We start from the raw sequence: 23,317 nt of genomic DNA on the forward strand, positions 1-23,317 counted from the left end.
GAGAGAGAGAGAGAGAGAGAGAGAGAGAGAGAGAGAGAGAGAGAGAGAGAGAGAGAGAGAGAGAGAGAGAGAGAGAGAGAGAACAAGAAGTGAGAAGAAAAGATGATCAAGAAGTGAGAGGGTAGATGTAGTCAGTTCAAGACGAGGGGTTTAGAGAAATAAGCAAAGAGAGGTCATTGTCTGCATTGCATATTTGTTGGATCCATTTCTAAAATGACTAATATGCATCATCTAATGCTGTATTGATTTCAGAAGCCATCAATTTCAAACACTGCTCTCTTTAACAGAATGACCTGCGTCTCCGGGTCATTCTTTTATTTTAACAAAATGAACGAGCCTCAGCACCTGCCTTCTTTAGTCGATGCATGCTGCCAAGCCCACAGCATGCCTTCCTTTATTTTCAGGTCTTCACTTGCAGCCAAATGTTATAAAAATTTATTTAAATTTATAAATACCCTTCCAAGTCTGATTTTTTTTTATCTCTGTCATTCTCTCTCCCTCTGTTTCTATCAGAACGACAGACTTTTTCTGGAACAATGAATGTACAGTGAAAATGTATGCACAATAGCACCTGCAGTTGCAGACAAGAAAGAATATGAAACAATACATCAAATATGCTACTGCGTTAGATCTTATGCCACTCTGCCTATGGGGTTCATTCCAGACTATTTCTGTTGATGAAATATTTAATGCAAGGCTAATTTCAGAAATCGGGGTAAATTGTCTTTCATAATTCATTTGAATAGGTTTAGTGAAGTTTTAGTTGCCTGCTCTTTTTCCTTAATTTTCAAAGGTTAAACCCCGACAACAACATATTGGAATATCGTTTTTGGCATTGGAAACGTCGACACGATTCTTCTTTTCCTTTTGTTTTCCGGAAAAAATAGCAGATTAAAATCTGAATGAAAGACTTCTTTTCTGTTTTCTTTATTATCAAATTGCATGGTTTTCGAATCGAAACTGCTTTTGGCTAAAAGATTACATGATGTATGCATATATGGAATCCTACTTGATTTGGATGCACAGAACACTGTATTAGCTTTTCGTCGTCTGCTTGTGACGTAGTTGACTGCCTTTTAGTGATGCGCAATTACAGGGAAGTCGGATTGAGTGAGACATATGTACAGATACTGTGCCCAGACTAATATTCCTCCAGATGATATCTGGACTCGGGCGTCCAGACTAATATTCCTCCAGATGATATCTGGACTCGGTGCGTACATGTATATCATGTCTGTCCTCTCTCTCTCTCTGCATTGAGATCCCCCTGGTTACAATGTCTAACCAGATTAATTCTTCCCCCTGTAATCTCCTCCGTCTGTCCTAATGCTGATATATGATTAGCCTACAAATGACATTAATTGTCTGATGGGGTTTTATAATTTGGAGGGAAAGGAAGGTGGGAGCATTGTAGTGTGAGATGGTGCACAAGTACCGTAATTTTGATCTGTCTGATGTCTGTGCTACATAAACCAGAGATGTGATTTGCAATCCACATAAGAAATCTTCTAGATTGTAAAGGTCTTCTTCCATTTTTTTTTTATTGGAGGGGAAGGGGGGAATGGAACCCAAGTACAAAGTTACATTATTGAAATGATCATGTCTAGTCAGGTCAGGAAGGTCATGACCTTGTATGACCTTTAATGATTCTAATACAATGCAAAAAAAACCCCCAAAAAACAAACACAACAAATGCTTCTTGTGTCAACGAAATTGCAAGATTGATAGAGTTTGAAATTTGAATTTTGTATATATTTTACCTGTAGTGATATACAACTAGATAACACAATTACACCTGTAAATTAAGTCTCTTTCCACAGGTAGGCACTTAGTTGGGCCCCTAGAGAAGCATGGCAGTTTTATGTATATAATATGCAGCAATGTATTATCAGACTATCACTGCATATTTCCCTTACACGTGTTATTATCAAAAACTCTCCCAATGTTGTCATATTGAAGCAAATAAAATCCACATGATGTCTCAGTGCATGAAAAGGAAAATGATCAGACGTTTTGATCTGTCTGGCTTTTTTAGACATGTTGCTTCAAAACTAAAACTTCAAGCTGAAAGTTAACATCTTGTTTTGTCTCTATAGCAGTATTCAACTGGAACAGATTGTCGCAATATTGTCTTTTAGGTATTTAAGAGCCAAAATCAGATCTCAAACTGAAAGTGGAGCTTTTGTTTTAAGATAAAATGATTGAGACGGAAAGTGAACAACCTTGTGTGACATAAATCTCTTTGTGCTTAATGCTTCATCTTGAAAATCAGGAAAAGCAGGATATTTTTGGCATTAGATCACTTTATTACAAACTGGAAGGAGCAGTTTATGGTCACTAGATTAGGCGCGCTGGGCTGTGGTTATCTCACTTTATGCAAATATTTCAAATGTTCAAAACCATAAAGAGGCAAATTTTTGGGAAATACAATATCCGCTTTCTAAAATTTCTGATGCAGTTTTTTTAATTGACTGCAAAATAATAACTACCTAATCTTTCCTAATGTAAAATATCGAGATGTAAATCTTCATTTCTGATGGAGAAAAGTCTCGAAATAATGGAAGCAGAGGAGAATGAACAGCTTTTTCAGCCATAAATCGCCTTGTCGGAGACTCGAGTGGACCGGGATTAGCATAGTAGCGGGCTTTTTTTGTCAATTTGTTGTTCTGATTGGTTATCATATCTGTCAGAATGGGCAACATCAAACTTTGACATTTGTTGCTTTTTTTTCTAAAGGCGAAACCTGCGTGCACGTAAGACGTTAATGGCATCTGCAAGGGAGTCTCCGCTTTCATGATTATGTTTAGCAATAACATTTTGAAAATTGGATTGTGCAAGGCGGAAAATTGAAAGCGTACCCATCCCTTTTTTTTTCAACTATAGAATACATCATAGCTGGGAGTTGCGAGGTTTAATTTTGATAAACCAATCATCAATTAAATATTTAATTCTTTACTTGTATTTCATTTGGACAATTTTGATGAAAATTAATAATTTAAGAGGATAGACATCTAATACCCTTTAAAATAGATTTAAAAATGTGTAATCATAAAAAACATAAACTTGATCTAAAAACAACTTTTTTTTAATATTCTTGCCCCCATAATTTATAAAATTCTGTCACAAAAGTACTTTGCACCAATAACAATGGAAATTAATTAAAATTTGATTGGCATATTTTCATTGAGATAATTTGCGCATATTCGAAAATGGGCAAAAAAGTTTTCATTTGAGTAATCATCAAAGCTAGAGAAAAGGCGAAATTAGAGAAATCTGAAATCCTTGATATTATCTTCCTTCCTTGTAAACACCCCCCCCCCCCCCCAATTTCTCATCAAGTATAATTTGAATTTTAACTTTGTATTGAATATGCATAGGCGTCGGAAGCAAATTGAAAGTGGGGGGGCTAGACTAATCCTCAGAAATATTGAGAAAAAAGTAATTCCCAAAATCATGGAAATCCTAATCCGTGGGGGGGGGGGGGAGTATACCTATACTTCCAAAAAAATTAATTACTTACCAAAATTTTTTTTCTCAAAATCATGAAATTCCTAATCCGTGGGGGGGGGGGGCTAGTATGCTTCTGAATCTAACCTCTCAATCTTTCAAGGTAAATTTACGAACAATAGTCTTTCCTGCGAGAAAAAGTGGGGGGGCTGAACCCTCTATTATGCTATGTTTCTAATGGTTAGGTATAACTTTGCAAAAAAAGTGGGGGGGCTAAGCCCCCCCTAGCCCCCCCGGTTCCGACGCCTATGATATGGCGTAAAGACTGTACTAGTGGAGGATGATTTTTTTTTTCTGAAAGAAAAGGGGGGAGAGAAATGTTTATTTACATTGCAATGGATTTCCCTCTTGTTAACATCAAAGCCTATTAGAGAGGGAGAAATAGAAAAGGCTCCTGATCTTTAGATGTCTTAAATTGCCTAATTATGTCTTGAACAAAACATGTACTCTACGCAAACTCTTAAATCCGTCCCATATGATCTTAAGTTTCAGTCTGTTATCAGCAAATTCAGATTAGGAATGGTCATTTGAGAAGAGAAGGTCATCTCAGCATCTGTACATATCAGTGGCTAGTCCCAGGTGATGTATGAATGATTAAACCAAGCACGGCATTTATGAGGCGATAATTGACAATTATTGCCTCCACTGATTGCTGAATAGTGTATTGACCAGGGCCGTAAAAGGCAGGCCAATGACAGAGGGGGTTTGATTAATCACCTTGACCAGGTGATTCCAGCAGGTAAATCAGGCAGCTAGTTTAGTCCGGGGATAAACATCTAGAACGTGGAAAAAGAAGTGGCTTCTAAGTCCTTGTTTTAAATGACAAATGGAAATAATGATGGTCATTAATTATACAACAGCATTGTTATGTGTGGTGTGTGTCTGATTGATGGTGACAGGGGTGTATGGAGGTCGAACAAAGGCAGTGTTTACCACCGCAATCACCAAGACACAGATTCTTCTTAAAATTCTAGTTCGATACTCCAGGTGTTGTCACACATAGTCAGCTAATTTGATTGGTTATGAAGTTTGTATGATACCCATATTATTCACAGCAATCGGTCTTTGACCATTAGTTAAGGAAAGATTTCAATGATTAATGATAAATCATCTATTATGGTGAATTTGAGTGTCTCTCTGTCCATTTAGGGGGGAAATAGGAGCAAAATGGAATTCTCTAAGACCCCTTTTTTCTACAATTACTAATGGAGAATTCCAGTAAAACTCAGATTCAGTGTGATTTGTGAAAATATCCTTGGTACTTCAATGTTGCAGTAATGTGGTCAGTGTTATGATTAATTTGTATCTTCTATGATAGATATCGAGAACGAAAGTACTCATTTTATTAGTGTTCTAATACTCCTCACCTGAAATCACCTTGAAAGTCACAGGTACGGTAAATCTCGTTATCACCTGAACTTACATGAGCGAGATGCTGTGAGATCAACACCTGAAGGTGAGAGGAGTAAGCGAGAATACCTGTGTATCTCAGGTAACTAGGTGACCATGGCTGTCTATAATGCAGAGAAGGGAGTTTACTGATACTTAAGCATGTGTGGGTTGTGATTGAATAGTTTACGGCTGGATGAAAGGGCATGCAATTTAATTTGACGAGATCTGTTGTACCTCATACACACATGTGTATACACTTAACTGCTTTATTTCCATTCTGATAGTGCCATGTTTTTGAGTGGGGTACTTTTGAAATGGGGGGAACTTTTTTTTAATTTTTCAAGGTATTACAATTACTTGAAACTTCGACGGTAAACAGATTTATAATGGGAAACCTAAAAAAAAATGACATTTAGAAAAGGGGAAAAAGTAGTTGATTTAATAAATGTCAGTTTTATGATCATATCTTGATTAGAATAGAAAGCCAGACATATTAAAATGGAGTTCACGTGGTGTAAAGTTATAATCAACAGACAATCAGACCTGTAATTCGCAGTTCAATATTGATTTTGGCCCATGATTAGAATTAATATTAATTTTCCGTGTGCATGAAATGGGCTTGAACAATGATCTATACAAATGCAGAAGATCTGTAGAAATGGAGCATGTTGATTTGTTTTGGTGGATTTATGACAGGTAGATAAGGGGGGCAGAGAAGCACCTGTTATCTGACATTTGTCTGGTCTGCTGGTAATTGACCAATGGCCAAAATCCTAGCTTATACACTAACCTTTTGTCATGTCTAGACTCTTCTGGAAGCCCCATCTATTCACTCTATTTATAATGAAAACAATTTAGTCCTTCAGGATGGGGATTCTTGATCATTTATTTCCGACTAATTTAATACACCCCTGTCAAGAACAAAACCTACTTATTCAATATCAGAATTTGTTCAGTCATAACTTTCACCTTGAGTGAACTGGGACAATATAATGGTAGAAGGAACTATACTGAAAAAGATTAATTTTTTTTTGGGGGGGGGGGGGGGGTGGGGGTGGGGGGGTCAAGTAAGAATCTTTTTTTTATTGCATGGGGATGGGTATTATATGGCAGGATTAGGGTTTGGGGAATGGGAATATACCGGGTACATGTAATTTAGCTTGATAGTCAATCAAATTGCTGAAGGAAAAAAACATTGTATGTATATATATTGCTTTGAACTTCAATTATCTAATATTCTAATAGAAATTAGATAAATGGTATATATAGCATCGTAGTGGATTTTATGTTTATGGAGACATTATTCTCAAGTTGTTAAGACTTTTATAATTAGAAAAATCTCTTAAAAGTTTTCCAATTTACTTTCATCTGCTTTGAAAGAAATCCCAAAATAAAACTTTTAGTACTTATGGAGAAAATTCCATTAAAGATGGTTTCGGCTAGACAGGCCCACTCCTTGGAGAGAGAAATAGATGTCTGGAGAGAAGGTTGTGTGTTGAGCTATAAATGGTGTTTTGCATGCAATTTGAAAGGTCAGCAAGAGTTTCCAGGGCCCTTTGATCCGTGTGATAATTTGCTGTACATCTTTTTGAACATCCTTCAGAGGGCTACATCATTTCTCACCTTAGGGATTGTGCAGACTGAGCCATCACGGATATACCAGCGAAGAAACTCACCTACGAAACAAATTAAAAGTGTCGATACAGGAATAAAGTGTGGCCTCGGCCATTGAGAAAGTCTGCAGGCATGGACCATGATGTGTTTATAGTCAAACTTGTAAAGTAAAGTAAACACTTGATAGCTAAAGAATTGAACCCATTAACAGCCCCCCATCTGTTACAGAGCAGCACGGATCCAGCTGCCCCCCAAAAACATGTAAAATTCCATCAGCTTTCGACATAAATGAAGGTCTCACATTGTTTGTAATAAGTAATCCCGAGTCGCACAGAACTGTTTGATGTAGAAACCCTGCTTCTGTTTTGGCGATGCAGGGAAAGTGCTCTTTTGCAGCATGTCGAGGTGTTTGTGGTGGAGCAGATAACTGTGGATGGAGAGCGGTGGGAGTATTAGATAATAAACATGTAGAGAATCTTCAAAGTTATCAAATGCCGTTATTATGTAACTGCTTGCACTATTTCCATTTAAAACAAGCCAGCCCCCCAGGTCTTTGTTTTCCATTAAGAGTTTTTTGGGGGTTCCCTGCAATTTAACACTGAGTAACACTTGTATCAACAGATAACGCGGAATCTTTTTTCAATTGACCCAGAAAAATTGATAGTGTTCTCAAGTATCTAATTTCGCTAAGACTACGTCTATTTGTTAATTGAATTAAACTCTTGGGTTTGAGTGGAAAAGTTTGGGAGTATTTTCTAGAATTGGTGATAAAAAGAATACAGAAGTTGGAAAAAAAACAAATTTCCAGTTGGAGAGAAAGAAAAGAAAAATTCCTAGAGTTGGATAGAGAGAAAAAGTTCATTGAGTCAGATGGAGAAGAAGGGGTACAGTGTACAAGTTTGGAACAGTTGTTGGAGACACAGAAAACAGAAGTCATGGTATTTTGGAAGTGCACATGCAGAGAGACAGAGTATAAAAATGTTTTATGGTTATGGTTTTGGAAAACCCTGCTCTTTAATGAATTCTCATATTCATGTGCACGAAAAGGGACGGTTAAATCAATTTGATTCCGTACCAAGAATATTAAGTCAAATACAGGATTTGCTGGAATATTTGCATATTTATTACGAATAATGAAAGGTTTTGGATGGTAGTAAAGCAAGACAAAATGGTAGGAAATTTCCATTAGTGTAGCTATATTGTCATGTTGGCTTTGTTCTATCTAGACATTATTCTGCATGCAGTCAGATTGTTGAGATCAAGATCTCTGTTGTGAATTAACTTTCATTTTGTCTCTCTTAAAAGAGTTATGCAAGAAAAATAGTTCTAGACTGTATATATAAATATTTTATATGTACATATTATCAAAGACTAGTGTTGAATTAAATCACCTGTTTACCACCTCTGAGTAATGAATAGGAGTTTTAAATGAAATACGAGATTTCACATTTTAATAATAAATGCAGGGAGGAAATTGTTGATATATTTTGATTTTCAATTTGATTTAAATATTCTCTATGGATGGAATCTAGGGCCTTTAAGAGCTGGAGGGTGCGTGTGTTGTATTCACTGAGCCTCTGATTCTGCCTGATTTAACTCCCGGAGTCAACATTGACATTTTAAATCAGAGGATTTTATGCGTCCTTGTCCATTGTTGTTTGTTTATAGTGCTGGTCAGTGCGTAGACAGGGGGTCAGCCAGGGGTCAACAGCGGTCAGGTAAATACCCCAGCTGTCTGGAGATCCCACTGACCAATGCTGATGATGGGGGAGAGATTTGTAATGAATAGCAGGGGGACCTCAGGGACCGACCATCAGCACGTGCTGGCTCAACCCTTATCGGAGTCTTTATCAATCTGAAGAACAGTTAGACTGATCAGTGTTGACAAGTTCATGGCAAGCTCCTTTGTCCTTCTTTGTATGGTTCATGGCTTAAACTAGCGAGGACTGATGCTGGAGAGTTTATATGTTTCCAATAATTACTGTGAGGTTTATGATGTGGAGGGCACAGGTCATCTGAAGTCTGACTCTTCTGTGATTGGAGACTCAAAAGTTGCTGACATTATCTTTGTTGCGTTGACTGCGTTGAAATATCATTATATTATGCTTCTTTTCACAAGCCCAGATAACATTAACATTTGAAATATGAACAAATTCTCTATGTTCTTTATCTGCTATGAATGCATGGTCAGCTTTTATTTGTTAGCTGGTATCTTTAACCCCCTGCAAAAAAAAAAAAAAACAGCACAATATTGGAAGTCTGAAATTGTTATTATTGGATTCCCATAAATATGTATGCTCTCAGCTTCATTGGAAACAAAAAAATTGAGAAATGAAGAAAAAATGGCAATGGTACAGTAAGCAGTACCCCCCACAGGAATTCCGATTGAATCCAGCAGAAAAAAAGTTTTATTACCAGAAAGAAAGTTGTAATAAGGGGGAAACAATCAGCTAACTGATCAAGGGACCTGTTTGATTGACAGCCATCAGAGTAATGAGATTAGAAGCAGTGTACACTCCACCAGGGGGGTAGCTGGGGACTTCCATCAGGGTGCAGTGCATTGTGACAGATGGTGGACCTGTAGTGCATTAACCTCCCCGCCCCAGGAGCTGATGAGTGGAGAAAGTGGTCCCTAGTGGTGCCTTTTAGCCTTTGTTGCATCTGGGGTGACATTATGTTGCTCCATACTTTTGCCTTGGGATGATGACACCCCCCATAGTATATTGTATGTAACACAATGTCATTTGTGGGAATAGTTTTGATAGACCAGGCCCATAGTTTCAAGAGCTAATAATAAATGTATAAATGCCCTATCTTCCCCCTCAATATTCAATAAAATAGAAGTTTTTGGTAGTAAAAGTTTTTTATGCTGGCTGGAACTTCAAGTTTTGTTTTTTGTGCATATCAATTATACATATAGCAACAAGAACAATATGAGGTTGCTGTAGAATACTGACCCCCCTCACCCAGAACAAATCCTCCCCCCCCCCCTCATTAGATTAGAATTTTAATATTATAATATCATTAAAATGATTTGTGAAAAGAGGTTTGACATATTTTTAAAAAGAGGCTTGACATTATATGACCTTTTGTGTCAGTACTGATATTTCATTGACATTCACTTTTATATGAGGGAGGGGGGGGGGGGGTGCAAATGTGTTACCAATGAAAGTGCATGGCCTTAATGAGTTTTCAAGGTGATCCATCAAACAGTATGCACCAAATTGGGTCACAAATGTGGCATTATTCCTGACCATTTTCTGGTGCAGTGTCATTTAAGAGTGCCCTGGTCTGACCCCCATTAGGACTATGTCACCTAGTGCTGTCCTAGCCAGACTATGACAGGTGCTCTAAGTAGCCAAATTGTTTTTTTTGTGCTTGTTATGGGGTAACCCAACAGACCTATAACTGTCAGCTGATGAGAGCTCTGATGAGACCGCAGGTACAAATCAATTTATACCTAGAGTTCTGAAGTCTGTGTGAGGGGTGCAGTCTAAATGTCACCGCCTGCCAATAAAACACTTACAAATATGTCATCTGATCATTATGAACACTGTCCACAATTCAATGCCTCTTCCACTCGATGTATGTTGTTTTTTTCCCAGTGTTTCAAACTCATCATAAATGACTTGTCAAACATTAATTCAATATTGGTTGTATGTGATAATTAACAAAGTTGTCTGGAGGAATACTCGATAACAGTCTGGCTATACCGAGATCATCCAAGCTTCCATGGTTTGAATTTATGCTTTTAAATACCGTATAACGGGTATTTTTTACGTGCTTCTAATTTTTATACGAGATTTATAAATCCGTAAAAATTAAACGCATAAATTTTCACAGAAGTGAAAAAACACAGCACGTAAATCAGCTCAGTCCCTGACGCCTGTACATGTAGGTATATTTGAGCATTTTTGGTCATGTGGTGATAACAGTTCAGATCTTTCTATTCAGTCTTGAGTATTTTTTAAAACCACGTTAGTTGCTAGCTTTCAATCACTCAGTCAATAAGTATGGCGGGGATACGAAGCTATTTTAAACCAGTATCTACAATGCCAAATCCAAATGGATTGCTTAGAAAGAAACTAAGTCACGGTGAAATTCCTCCCCCCCCCCTTTTACCATAGATGATATGATTTTAATATTTACGGACATGTCCAGTTCATAAAAAAATTACACGTAAAAATTCAAATCGCCCAATTTTAAGATAAATTCGTAAAAAATCACAGCAGTAAAAATTACCCATAATAAGGTATATGAAACAATTTAATATACAGAAGCCTTTGAAATTGTTCCTAGACACAGCAGATTTGTTTGTCATGAAGAATAGCATACATACAGCTGTGTTTTTTCAATAGTTATAATACAGCTAAGCGAGGAAAAAGTCTTTACGGCGTGTTCGAGGGATCCGATGTTTGGGAGTTAAGTGTCGCACAGCCTACTTATAATCCAATGATGCTCGCCCCGCTAATGTAATCGGGATGAAAACTAGGATGACAAACTGCAAAGTGGAGTATAGCATTACCCTGAAATCGGCAGAAAATGTTTTGCCTTTTTAAAGTAATCTTGTTAAAAGGCAATATTGATGGCAATTCCTGCAGGGGGTGAAAAATTTTGTTTATGATGCGCAATGGCCAGGAGATAATGGGATTTGGAATTTTGTGTCAGTTATGTGGTAATGGCCTAAGCAGTTTCTGTTGCAATAAAGTCTTCTCTTTTTGTTTTAAATCCCAAAAAAATATTTGTTTTGGAAATAAAGTGCATCGAAAATACGTCACAACAAATGAGGGTTGAAGTTAATGGTATGTGGGGCAGGGCTGCGTTTTACAAAAGAACTTACGACTTACGACCAAATCAATGAATGCTAATTAATCCCTAACTAATCAATGTTTTATTCTAATGGCTGTAGAATATATTTATGGAAAATAAAATAGTTGAAAATAAATGCTTTTGTATATATATATATTTTTAAAGACCATTCTATGAGACTGAAAATATTTACGACTTTGTCATAAGTTCTTTTGTAAAACGCAGTCCAGGAGGGCAAGACGAAGAAAGGAATACTAACATTATAATGATTGTCTGCGTGGCAGCAAAGTATTTGAAAGAAAATGAAACCATTGTGTTGCAGCGGAGCATGTAGAAGCACCTGGTAACAAGCCATCCTTGTACTTCAGAGTCGCCCTGCCGTGCACTGTAGGGTTATATTAAGAAACAGTTAAAATTTTCTAGATAAATTGCTCCCCTAAAAAAAATGTGTGTCTGGAAATTATATAACAAAATGTCAGAAAGATTCATATTCAAGCCGGCCTGTTGTTTTGTTTTGTGTGCATTTTATTTTTTTGGAGATTTTTTTTTTTTTGAAAGAGAATTTAAAAGAACATCTGGCAAGGGAAAATTGGCCATTGCTGTTTTATGCTTGCTTTTATAAATTGCCGAAGTCAGACTGAAATATTTGAATATTCCATTGGGTTACATAATCTATAAAGATGCTTTTTTTTAAAAGACCGTCTGAAGGAGTTGGAGAGAGGCTGAGAGAGAAAGAGAGAGTCTTGAGAAAAGGAAAGGTGCCAGATCCTTTCTCAAGCAGAATGGAAGTGATATGTGAGGCAATAAAACTCCCTGATCTAGCTGTGTTGTAGCAGATACCTCTCTTCCTCCCTGCATGCATGCAGGATACTGTATATATTGATCATTAAGTGCTGTTAAATGATGTGTCTGAGACAAAAAAATAAGAGGATGGGAAAAACATGCATTTCTTCTCTTAAAATGCATGTTGCATAAATGGAGAATTAGGTAATTTCACTACAAGACAGACAAAAGAATCTGACCCAGACCAAAAAAACTTGCCAAACTCTTGAATCGGTGTAATAGAAATTTTACATAGATATAGTGCAGCTTCATATCTTCATTACTGCTGTTTAGAGTAATTTGTATCCCAAGAGTTGTTAAATAAATAGATTGGCTGGAGATTTAACAATTCATTTATCTCAAGTTCTCTATGAATTAGTTTACAAAAAGACCTTTACCATTTTCAGGCTTAAAATGTTTTAATTTCTTTGCACTATTTATACCTTAATGTGTTAAGTTCCCTGAGTTGTCTTTCTTTGTTTTTGGTGCCTTGCCAAGGATACACTGGATCATTAGGTGAAAGATTCTATATGCATATAGTACACACTGAAAATGAAAGCTTTAATTATTATTTGGCCATTCCCATTGATTACATTCTTTTATCAACCCTGTTTTAAGAGTTTGGCTAATTATACTTTGCACCTGTAATTAATGGGACCTGGCTAATTATTAAAAGACATCCTCTAATTAAATAATTAAGATTAAATAAAATTTGAAGGAAAAAAAATATCAGTGAAATTACACTACCAGTATACATTTTAGAGAAAAAGGTTATGTTGCTATCTGTAGACAATCCAGTGAAGTATTTAGCCCAGCATTAATCAGCTTTCATTGACTGATCAGTGGCATTAGGCATAATGGATAAAAACCTATTGATTTAAGTTCAAATGTTTGAGATATAACAGCACTTCTATTTGATACAGAGATCATCATCCTATCAAATCCATTCAACCAGAGATGTCTGTTTCTTTACAACGTTGCTTATGTGTTTTACATACAGTACATGGAATTTATTTCATCATCATGCAAAAGGGTTTTGAAAAGTATTTGGTACCAGCAGACATTTTTATGGCTATAATCATTTGTCTCCGAGTCTGAAAATGAAAATAAGACCACAACTACGAGGGCGATTAGGATATCCGCTTCATTTACATGTAGTCTAGACCGAGCCCTTAGAATCGATCCGTTATCATTACGGACAATTTTTTTTTTTTTCATAAACTTTTTTTGATGCAATGCCCAGCTACATCGAAATAGAATTTTGGCCAAAGGCCAACTAAATTACAGGAGTTTGACAGCCATGTTTGGGTTTGTTTATGGCCATTTGGAGGTGTATTTAGAATAACGCAATAAGTAGAGGGCCTTAAGTACTTAAACACTTTATAAAGCAGTCCATTTGATGAGAAAAGGATCCATACCCAATCACATGTCAGAAATATGCTCATTTGCATCAATTTTGTGATGGAGTACATTTGGAATATATCATTGTAAAGACCATAAATTTAGTTCCATAATTAACATGTCTGCATGATCATTGTATCTGACATTTAATTGGCCTGTGACATTGCGCTGCCATGTATTTTTGGTTGCGCTCAACTAACTGTACAGATTTCTGAAAATGGAGCCCAGACCGTTGACAAGATTGTTTTTTTATCAATATGGCAGCTATAAGCCAGCAAATGCAGTGTAGAACTAAATAAAGCATAAGATGGAAAGTTATGCCTTATTGAGAAGGTCAATCATCTTTTTGACAGTTTTCTGTGGCTGTCCTATTTCTACGACAGCTGTGCTATTTTTATTTTTGATATCATGATCTTTTCAATGTCAAAAAGATATTTTTTTTAAATTACTGCCTCTTAAATGGTCAAAATTATAGAGATTTTTTAAGTTTATAGCAAAAATAAAGGTGAACTTTACAGATTGTTGTATATTCATTTTTTTTTTTTTGTTTAAAATGAATTTCCAATTACAGCTCTACTAAAATGACCACCCCCCCCCCCCCACCGAGCCCCACCCTTTTTTGGAGTTGTCCAGTGGCCCTGAGAGACCTTTCCCAATATAAAGATGCAAGTTCTGTTCAATTAATCACATTCATCGACAGGAGAGCATGTTTCCACTAGTCAGGACCGATAAGATTACGACCTAATTTCTTGTTTCCCCTTTCCTCAAATATTTGTTCTGGGGCCATTTTATTTATTGTTCACTTGGTCTTGCTATCAATGTCAAACTCTTGCTCCCATTGTTTTGGGAGGTAGTTTTGCTGATTGGCCTCAGTATTGGTTAACTGGGCTTTTCTAAAAGAGTTGATTAAAGGCGGTTGATACTATTCAATTCCCTTCTTTAAATTACGATACTTACTGAAAGAGAAACAGATTGCATGAATGGGAGTCTTTTATAAGTCGTACTTCTGGTAATCAGTGTTTTCTACTCGAGATACCATTCAGGGCTGTGTCAAATAATCTGGTTTCCTTGCTTAGCACCAAACAGCAAGCTTTGTTTGGAGACCGTTGTGGTATCAGAATTTCCCAAGATAACAAGGTAGACCCTAGTGGAGTAGAGACATAATGAATGTGGCTAGGCTAGTTAAAAGACCGACTGGACGAGACGAAATTACTTCGACATTTAAATGTTTCCCAATCAGTGTGCTTCCTGCAGTAACGAAAAGGGATTATGTGTAGGATGATGTTTTTTCTCCAAGGCTTTATCACGAGACTACAATTTAGATTTGATTTCTGTGATTGTGTTTTTAAAACAATTTGCGATCGTTAAGTACCAAGACCTATGTTCTACTGAATATTAAGCTTGGGTCTTTTTTGCCATTCTTTCACCTGCTTTGACAATGACTGGAAAATTCCTAGAATTTTTTTTAAAATAGCGTCGAAAAATATCAATCATTTCAAAACAAAATTACTAAATATTTTGAATTTTTTTCTGTTTTCCAGGGAAAGTGTCAGAGGAAAGACCCTCCCTGTAAATATCTCCACCCCCCTCAACACTTACGAGAACAGCTCCTACAGAACGGCCGGAATAATCTCATCCTCAAAAACTTACAAATGCAGGCCGCAGCAGCGCAGACGCTCATACCGTCGACGGGAATCGTACCCGGGATGTTGCCCACCATTGTGAGTATGGAGACCTGAGTCGGGCAAGCCTCGCCCAGGGTTTATGTGTATTTAGATCTCCATGTATACCTTGCTATCAGCTTGATTTGCCAAAAGCAGTAGTAGTACCTCATTTGTTCGGCTTGAAGCTCATATTCCTCCCCCTGCAAGAACAACGCTAAAAAGCAATTCATTTTTTTTATTGTTATTACATTTTTTCTAACAGACTACACAGATAAGTTTTGTAAATAAAAATTCCTTTTGAGTTATATTGTAAAATTAAATGTTAGATGAAAGGCACAATCTTGATCAGAATCTCAGGATTCTGCATAAAAACCTGTGCAGGGTCACATTAAAAGCTAATAGCCACGGTAATTCCTCCATTGTCGAGTAAGACTTTGTTGTCAGGACAAGTGGCAATGTCGTTAAATTTGCAGACGGCAAACATTCAGCATCAGCTGATTGTGTTTGCTTTTAGAGTTTTATGGACAGATCCAACTATAAAGCAACGCATTTGTGAATATATTTGTTCGGACATAAATCTTAATCGATTTGGTCTCCCATAAACTAATAGCGTCCTGTTTTATTCAAAAGGTTCGAGAAAATTGTTTATGCAGTCTTGCATATTCATTAAACCCTGCAATGTATAATTGATTTAGAACGAACAAATCTTGGTTTCTGTGGAAATGGTTAGCAAACCAGAATGGCAATAAATAGATTAGTGGATGTTTATCATAATTTCCCATTATTGTTTTAAGAGATTAATAATTTTAATTCCTAAATTTGCTCTTGTATGTTTTAGTAGTCAGCATTTTATTACTCTTGTGAGTTCATGATTTTATATTCATTATATTTTCACATAATTGAATGTTTAAAAAAAAAATCTAATGATAATACAATTCAATAAAAATATGTTGATTAAAGGATTAGCTGGCTTCTTATAAAAAGAATCTGATGATTTTATTGTACCTCTTTGGATAGTGAATAAATCTGTCTCGTTTAAGCTACCATAAACCTTAAACACATTGCCACGACAACACAGCTCTTTTTTTATAAATGAATGAATCTGCATTTCATTGCATTGCTAAAATTTTGCTTGCAAGGTTTCGCTGTTCAGACACGTATGGCATTGTCCTAATATAATCTTTATTTTCAAATGCTACCATTAGATTTTGGTTTACTTAACAAACGCCAGTTCATTGAAACAATCCTCCTGATTGCAACACATTTTCATGGAAAATTTGGAACATCATTATAGGGTTTGTTAGTGAAGTTTGAATGTCTTGCAATTTTCCAAGAAGTTTGTTTCATTGAACTGTTGATTGATGCTAGATCTCCATATCCCACTCATAGTGGGCTACTTTCTCCATCTTGTTCATGTGCTTGCAAATGATATGAATTTACAATGACTAATATGTATTCTTTTTTTTTTTTCTTTGTTTTGTATGAATTTAATATTTGAACATTGTATTTGATGTGTAATCATATACTGCTAGATGGCGCCAGCAATGTTTTATATATTGTTTTTTCTCAAATCTAACAAAAGCTGTGATTGGCAGATTTCTCTGACATTTTAAGTAATCCAACCAATGAATGAAAAAGAGAGAAAATATCTAGCCAATTGCAGCACTTCTTGGATCATTTTCAACATTACCTAACAAGAGCTATGATTGGTTTGTTTATGTTTTTTGCACCAGTTTGACATGGATACTAATTGGTTTTTGCATGTTTTCTTTCCGTTTTTGAGGCCTCACCGAGCAGCAAGGGATCTCTGGCTGCCCTGCCTGGCCTCTACCCCACGGGGCAGCTACCGACCGTTATGGTAATCACAGATTTAAATGCCTTCTGTATTTGTCATCCAGCCACTCTCAGACTTATGTTGCTTGAGAAACAATGGGGGAGGAGAGGAAGGGGGGGGGGGGTCAACATTTAGAGGAACTTTCCACAGAAAATTATTTATTTCAAGCATATACACTTACATTTCATTCTGACATTGAAAATTTTATTTGTTTATGTGATATATAGGAGAAAGGTGAATGGAAGGGTTGGAAATAATTTGAAAATATTGCTCTTAAATTTATACAACTGGATTGCTAAGATTTTGAAAATATTGCTCTTATATTCTTTAAAAAGGATTGCAAAGAATTTAAAAATTATTGCATATAAATTCATGAAAAAATGGAAAAACAAATTGACGTTAACTGCACCCTCACGTAACCATAATGAGTGTACATAATGAGATACAATAAGTCTCGTATAATGGTCATCTTATCCTGTAATAGCTTCAGCCATTCTGTAAAGAATTCAAAAAGCAACACAAGTTCCTGATTTTACGATCTTCACTCTGACTGCTTTGTTATGTAATCTATAATTAAAGCAACCCTTAATTGTAGTCTATATATTACACAGAGATATGTAGCATTGTCTGCTTGGCTTTTTGTGTGTTTGGGAATTTCATCATTTTATTTAGTTTGATTTTAATCGATATTGTTTATAGCAATTCAGAGCTTATCTTTTTATACGCTTTGCAAAGAAATTAACTTTTTAAAGACACAAAACAAACCTTGTCTTTTTAATAGATGTCAAATTGGGACCCCAAGGCCTTCTACTTTTCAGACATGGTAAATGGCTAGCTTGATTAAGGTGTATAAAATTATCTTTTCCAATATAGATAATCATTACAAATGTAATTTCTTTTAAAGAGATATGCAATGAGTTCTTTTAAAGAGATAAATAATGAAAGCAAAATTGAAAGTTAGATCGCTTTTTTAATTAACAACTTTCATTTTGAACCAAAATAATATTCATGTATGTATTTTACATATCCTAGCCTTATTCTGCAGTGAATCTATTTTTTTCACCATTTTTTTTAACGGCTTGGAAATATATATCCTCTTTTTATGGCTCTAATGTTGTCTGTGTTTCCATGGCAACTTGATAATGATTGGCTCAATTTTTGGATGTTTCAGATTCCCGACCGGGCATATGGATGGTCAGGGGGGGTCGTGACAAATGCAAGTACTGATTCATGTTCTTGCTTTTGTTCGAAGCAAGCTTTTAAATCATTTGTAGGATTATCCTCTATAAAAAAAAAATCCAATATCATATTGCTGCAGCCTTGTAGACTTAAATAATTGTTTTTTTTTTTTTTTGCTGCTTCCTGTCTATGTATGAAATACTTAGTAACGCTTTTTGATATCTTTTTGTCATACAGACCCAGTTCAATTTAAAAATTTCTACGTGATCATTATTTGAAATTATAATGCTTCCATTTTTTGAGCTGCTAAGAGTAATTAGACATTTTAATTGTGAAATTCAAAAACAGAAATAAAAAGGACCGAATTTTTTCTACATGAATTCATTATGTTGCTGGTATCATGTCATTGAGCAAGGAACATTGCTTGAGCAATTTTTGTCACTTGAATTTTTTGACAAGTTAATTAAAACATTACGAAAGGGCCCAGCTGGATACTAAAAGTGAAAAAAGAATGGGAAATATTGTGTAATCATTCAACATGCATGAACAATCATTGTAATGGTGAAAAATGGTAGATTCCATGGGAAAGAAACCTGCAGGCTAGCAACTCGCTGTAAGCGTCAGGTTTAAAATCGAGAGTTATAAAATAAAAGGCAAAACGTTGGAAATTTCTAGTTGAAAGTCTTTGACATATCAGATATTGATTTTAAGTGCCAGCAATCTTTTTTTTTTAAATTTCTGAAAAATGAAAAATTAAAAAAACTCCCTGAAGATATTGGAAAATTTCGGTGATAAGGAACGCGTGATACTTGGTTTTTACTTGTGATCTGGTAATGGACAAATCTGTGAGGGGATTAACAGGAACCTTTCGAACCTCGTTTATGGATATAAACCTAAATCTGTCATTTCCGTCCCAAAAACAATTCTATAATTGACCGATTTCCTTCAGACTCTGGAAAGGTTTTGTCAGGAAATTAAAAAAAAAGAAATAACTCTCGGATGTTTTTTCACCTGTTCAAAGTTTATCCGCTGAATGGAAAAGCAAACAATTATCATATTTGTGAATTTTCGGTTGAGAAATTTCGGTTGCTGCATCTGACTCATCTGTGCAATAAAATATCTTATCTTCTAGTTTATCATGTAAATGTCTTCCCAAATATTCCAACTAATAGGAGGAGATGTAAAAAGTCTGCATTTAAAGATTTTTTTGAAAATCCCCCAAATGTTATACTTCATTGCAAGGAAAATAATTTGTAGATAAACTCCTATAATATTTTTGCAGATTGTGTGTTTTATAATCCGTGTTTTCCTTTGTAGATATTAAAACATCGTTCAGTTGCTTTACGCCACACTAGCTTAAACTTGCATTTTGATAACAACACTTTATATTCATAAGCACTGTGCTATTTTGTGTTTAATAAAATGATTTTCAAATGATATTCTATAATCCTATATATATAATAAATGAAGTATATAAGAAACAAGATTTGATAACAGTTTTAAATAGTGTTCATTAATCTTTGATAATTCAAACAATATTTTATTATAAAAAAGGATTGGACAGAAGGCCCAGGGACCATAAACCTTATACCAGCTCAATTTTGATCTCAGTCTCGCTTTTATGAAAGTAATATGTAACAGAGTGAGGATGAGTTTAAAAGTGAGCTCGTCTAGGTATTATTGCCCTGGACCAGGCCTTATCAATATGAGTCCTGTCCGCAGTGTTCATTCATTAACGTTCAATGACATGTTGTTGTTTTTATCATATTTTGAACACTGTTGTATTATGAAAAAGACATTATGAGAAAAAAGTTGGTCAGCAGGTATTGCTAATATGAGTCCAATCCACTGATCATCCCTTCATTCAGCTGAATTATGTTTTTTTGTGGTTTTTAGGGACACCCTTATCTTGCCGCGTCTGTACCCACCCCGACGTCTCTCTCCTACAACCCCTACACCCTGGGGATGCAGACGATGTCCGTGACCCCACCCTCTGTCAGCGAGTCGCCATCCCAGCCCATCTCCGGTGTAATCCAAGCCGCCACATCTATAGCCCAGAATAAAATTACCAGGCCAGATAGGCTAGAGGTGAGACGATTGGTCAATGCCATTTGACCAATCAAAATTGATGTGTTATTTTGTGTACAGTATAGGGCAGTTTTTTGTGTTTTTACTATAGAGTAATGCTTTGTATTTTGAGGAATATACCTGTTTTCTTATAAAATTTTTGGTCAAAGGTTTCATATTTCTTTCTCTTGACCTTTCGTTTAATTTTATGAATGATGAGGAGGAAAACAAAAGAGAAATCTGATTGAATAATTATGAATTATGACCTTGTGAATTACCACTTTATGTAAAAGTTAACAAAATACAGAAGCAGCATGACTAGTATTGTACTGCTATTTAGTATATTATGATATCAGTATATGTACTGTATGATTTTCACTTAGTATAGGAATTATGATGACCGCTACTTGCTAAATGACCCTACAATAGCCTTGTACCAAAATACCCTCGTACCAAAAAACACATACAAATATCAATTATTTCTGTATTCAATTATCTTCATTGCAATTACTTAATATAATCTGACTCGCTGGACGATGACCCTGACATTTGACCTTTTCCACCACCAGTGCCCACTATATAGGTCCATTAAGTTATCGGTGCTGATGAGAATATCCTGTATTTAGAGTATATTTCTGTCTGTAGTCTTGCTCTTACTTTCCTGCTGTACTACTGTATTTTACAAGAAATAGAGCCAAATTACAACCTGTGTACTCTGTTTCCTGAAAAGCTTTTAACAATAGAATTAACTCAGACTTAGAGGTCACCTGTTTAGTTGCGCCTCACTCCTTAGCTATTCACATCCTAAAAGCTTCCGATATTTATTTTTAAACGGGGCAATGCAGTTTGGGTCATTTGTTGTCTGTTTTTACCTCCCTTGATATTGGAGTCAATAAAGTTTTGTTGAATTTGAAGGTTGTACAAATTTTCTCACTTTAAGAGGAAACAATTATTTATTCATTTTTTTTCTGCTTGATTAAATTTGAAATTTATTAAAAATACTTTGTACAAAGATCAGTGTTAAAAATTTTATGTCTGTAATCAAGTAATATTGAGCTATGATTCATTCTTCCTTCCTATGCTCTTCTCTGTTCTGGAGGTAGAAATAGTCAATATATTGGATCTGAATGTTGAGCCTCTTTAAGGGTCCATTGCAGTTCTCTAATTAGGGATTCTGGTGTGATTTCATTTTTCTGTAGATCTTTCAGATGTAGTGGGGGTTAGATGTGAGGTAAACAAATTCAGCTATTGCCAACAATATAACCCTGCTCAATGTGTCAAGACTTTGCAAATAATTGCCAATTTTCTCGTGATGGATTGTGTATATGCTTACATAAGTTTTGACCCCTTCATTTTCTTCCTCATTATTCTTCATGGGTGGTGCTACAGCTTTAAACAGCCAAAAATGTATTCATTTTTAATTTATACATTTCTTTTTCTCTTAAATTCTTGTTGAAAATTTTTTGAATTTGTAACATGCTTTTTTTTTCTCTTGGTTGCTGGCCGAAAGAGGGTTTAATGTTGAATAGCCTTCTGGCTTTCTATTTGTTTCCCCTGTCTTGTATAAGCTTACCATTTTTGCTCTCCTATTGAAAGGAATGGGGGCTGTATAGAAATGAAGGGGTTTAGACTGATGCGGGCTGTTGTCAAAAACAAGAAAAGAAAGAGACAAGTAGAGGCTAACCATATTGTTTTTGGCCTTTTTTGAATGCTTTTGCAGGTATGTCGAGAGTTTCAGAGAGGGTCTTGCACGCGACAGCCAAGTGAATGTCGCTATGCCCACCCCCCAGATAGTGTAACAGTCGAGACGTGCGACAACCAGGTTACCGTTTGTATGGACTTTATTAAGGGGAAGTGTACACGAGACTCGTGTAAATATTTCCACCCGCCCCCTCACTTACAGGCTCAGATCAAAGCAGCACAACAAAGGGCTAATTCCTCTGCAGCACAGGCTCTGGTAGGCTTCTCTCCCGCTCCTTGTCAAAATCAGAGTGTCCGTGCCAATAATGCTTGTAATACACTGATAGTGGTGATTAAACACCTTTTGTGGTTGTAACACGACACACGTGGTTTTAACACGCTACTAGTGGTTGTAAAACGCCACCAGTGGTTGTAACATGCCACTAGTAGTTGTAACATGCCACCCGTCATTGCAACACGCCACTAGTGGTTGTAACACACCACTAGTGGTTGCAACACGCCACTAGTGGTTGTAACACACCACTGGTTGTAACACGCCACTTGAGGTCAATAAATCACCATTCGTAGTAAAATTATTACATTATTACCAGTTTTGCTGGAAGTGTTTTCCGGAAATTTTCCCTTACAGGTGATAAATCTTTAGTAAGAGTCCTCTTTATCAACATTTAAACAAACATCCTGATGTTTGAAAAAAAGTCACATGTATTTTTTTTTTGGGGGGGGGGGGGGGGGGTTAAAATGGAAATGGAGATTGATTAGCAGACAAAAAATTCCTCATTTGGTCTTGTAGCCTTACTTATATTTTTCAGATTTTATTCATTGGCTTTGGAAATATATGAAATATTAAGAACTCTGATTTTGATAAGCTCTTCCAATTCTATGCTGGTGTGTGAAGATGTAAAACATTCTAATGATTTTACAAGTAACTCAACAATAACTGTGATTGTTTTTTGGAATGCTGAGTAAATGTAATTGAACTTGATATGATTTGGCGGAATCTATTTGCATCTTCACATTCATTTCTCCTTCTGCTTGAGAATTAGAATCACTTTCCTAGTACTTTGTCTGTTTCTCCCTTGCATACAAAGCTAATCACTGTAATTTTTTTCCTTTTGCTTTGTGTAGTAGTTTTACTCTGTATTAGAACTGTACTTTTTAGTTTTTCATTGTTAATCTATGTGGTCAATGCCATAGCAATTATCTTTCTTTTCTCTCTCATATCAGTCTTATTTCTTCACTTTGAAATGAAAATAATGTACTTCTTCTCTGCATCTATAACACAAGGTGCTGTCAAAAAATTTAAAATGAGTATCTTGCGCATTGCTTT

The 23,317-nt window shown here is 35.8% G+C and overlaps 1 protein-coding gene across 19 annotated transcripts in view; it reads left to right on the top strand.

Annotated features, from left to right (window-relative positions):
- Positions 1–23,317, top strand: part of LOC128179873 (muscleblind-like protein 2) — a 65,479-nt gene that overhangs the window by 26,179 nt on the left and 15,983 nt on the right. For 11 of the 19 annotated variants that reach the window (XR_008243154.1, XM_052847541.1, XM_052847552.1 and 8 more), the window contains exons 3-8: positions 15,087–15,266; positions 16,993–17,067; positions 17,825–17,866; positions 18,215–18,259; positions 20,119–20,310; positions 22,010–22,246. Coding sequence is in view for 18 of the 19 variants with exons in the window: in XM_052847541.1 (XP_052703501.1) it covers positions 15,087–15,266; positions 16,993–17,067; positions 17,825–17,866; positions 18,215–18,259; positions 20,119–20,310; positions 22,010–22,246 (771 nt within the window). In the remaining variant the exon portion in view is untranslated. Of the gene's footprint in view, positions 1–14,697; positions 14,819–15,086; positions 15,267–16,992; positions 17,068–17,824; positions 17,867–18,214; positions 18,260–20,118; positions 20,311–22,009; positions 22,247–23,317 lie in introns of those variants that run through there. The other 8 variants (XM_052847558.1, XM_052847559.1, XM_052847556.1 and 5 more) reach the window with 7 other exon arrangements.

Source organism: Crassostrea angulata, chromosome 4 (genome assembly GCF_025612915.1).
Source record: "Crassostrea angulata isolate pt1a10 chromosome 4, ASM2561291v2, whole genome shotgun sequence".
In the NCBI taxonomy this organism is placed as follows: Eukaryota; Metazoa; Mollusca; class Bivalvia; order Ostreida; family Ostreidae; genus Magallana; species Magallana angulata.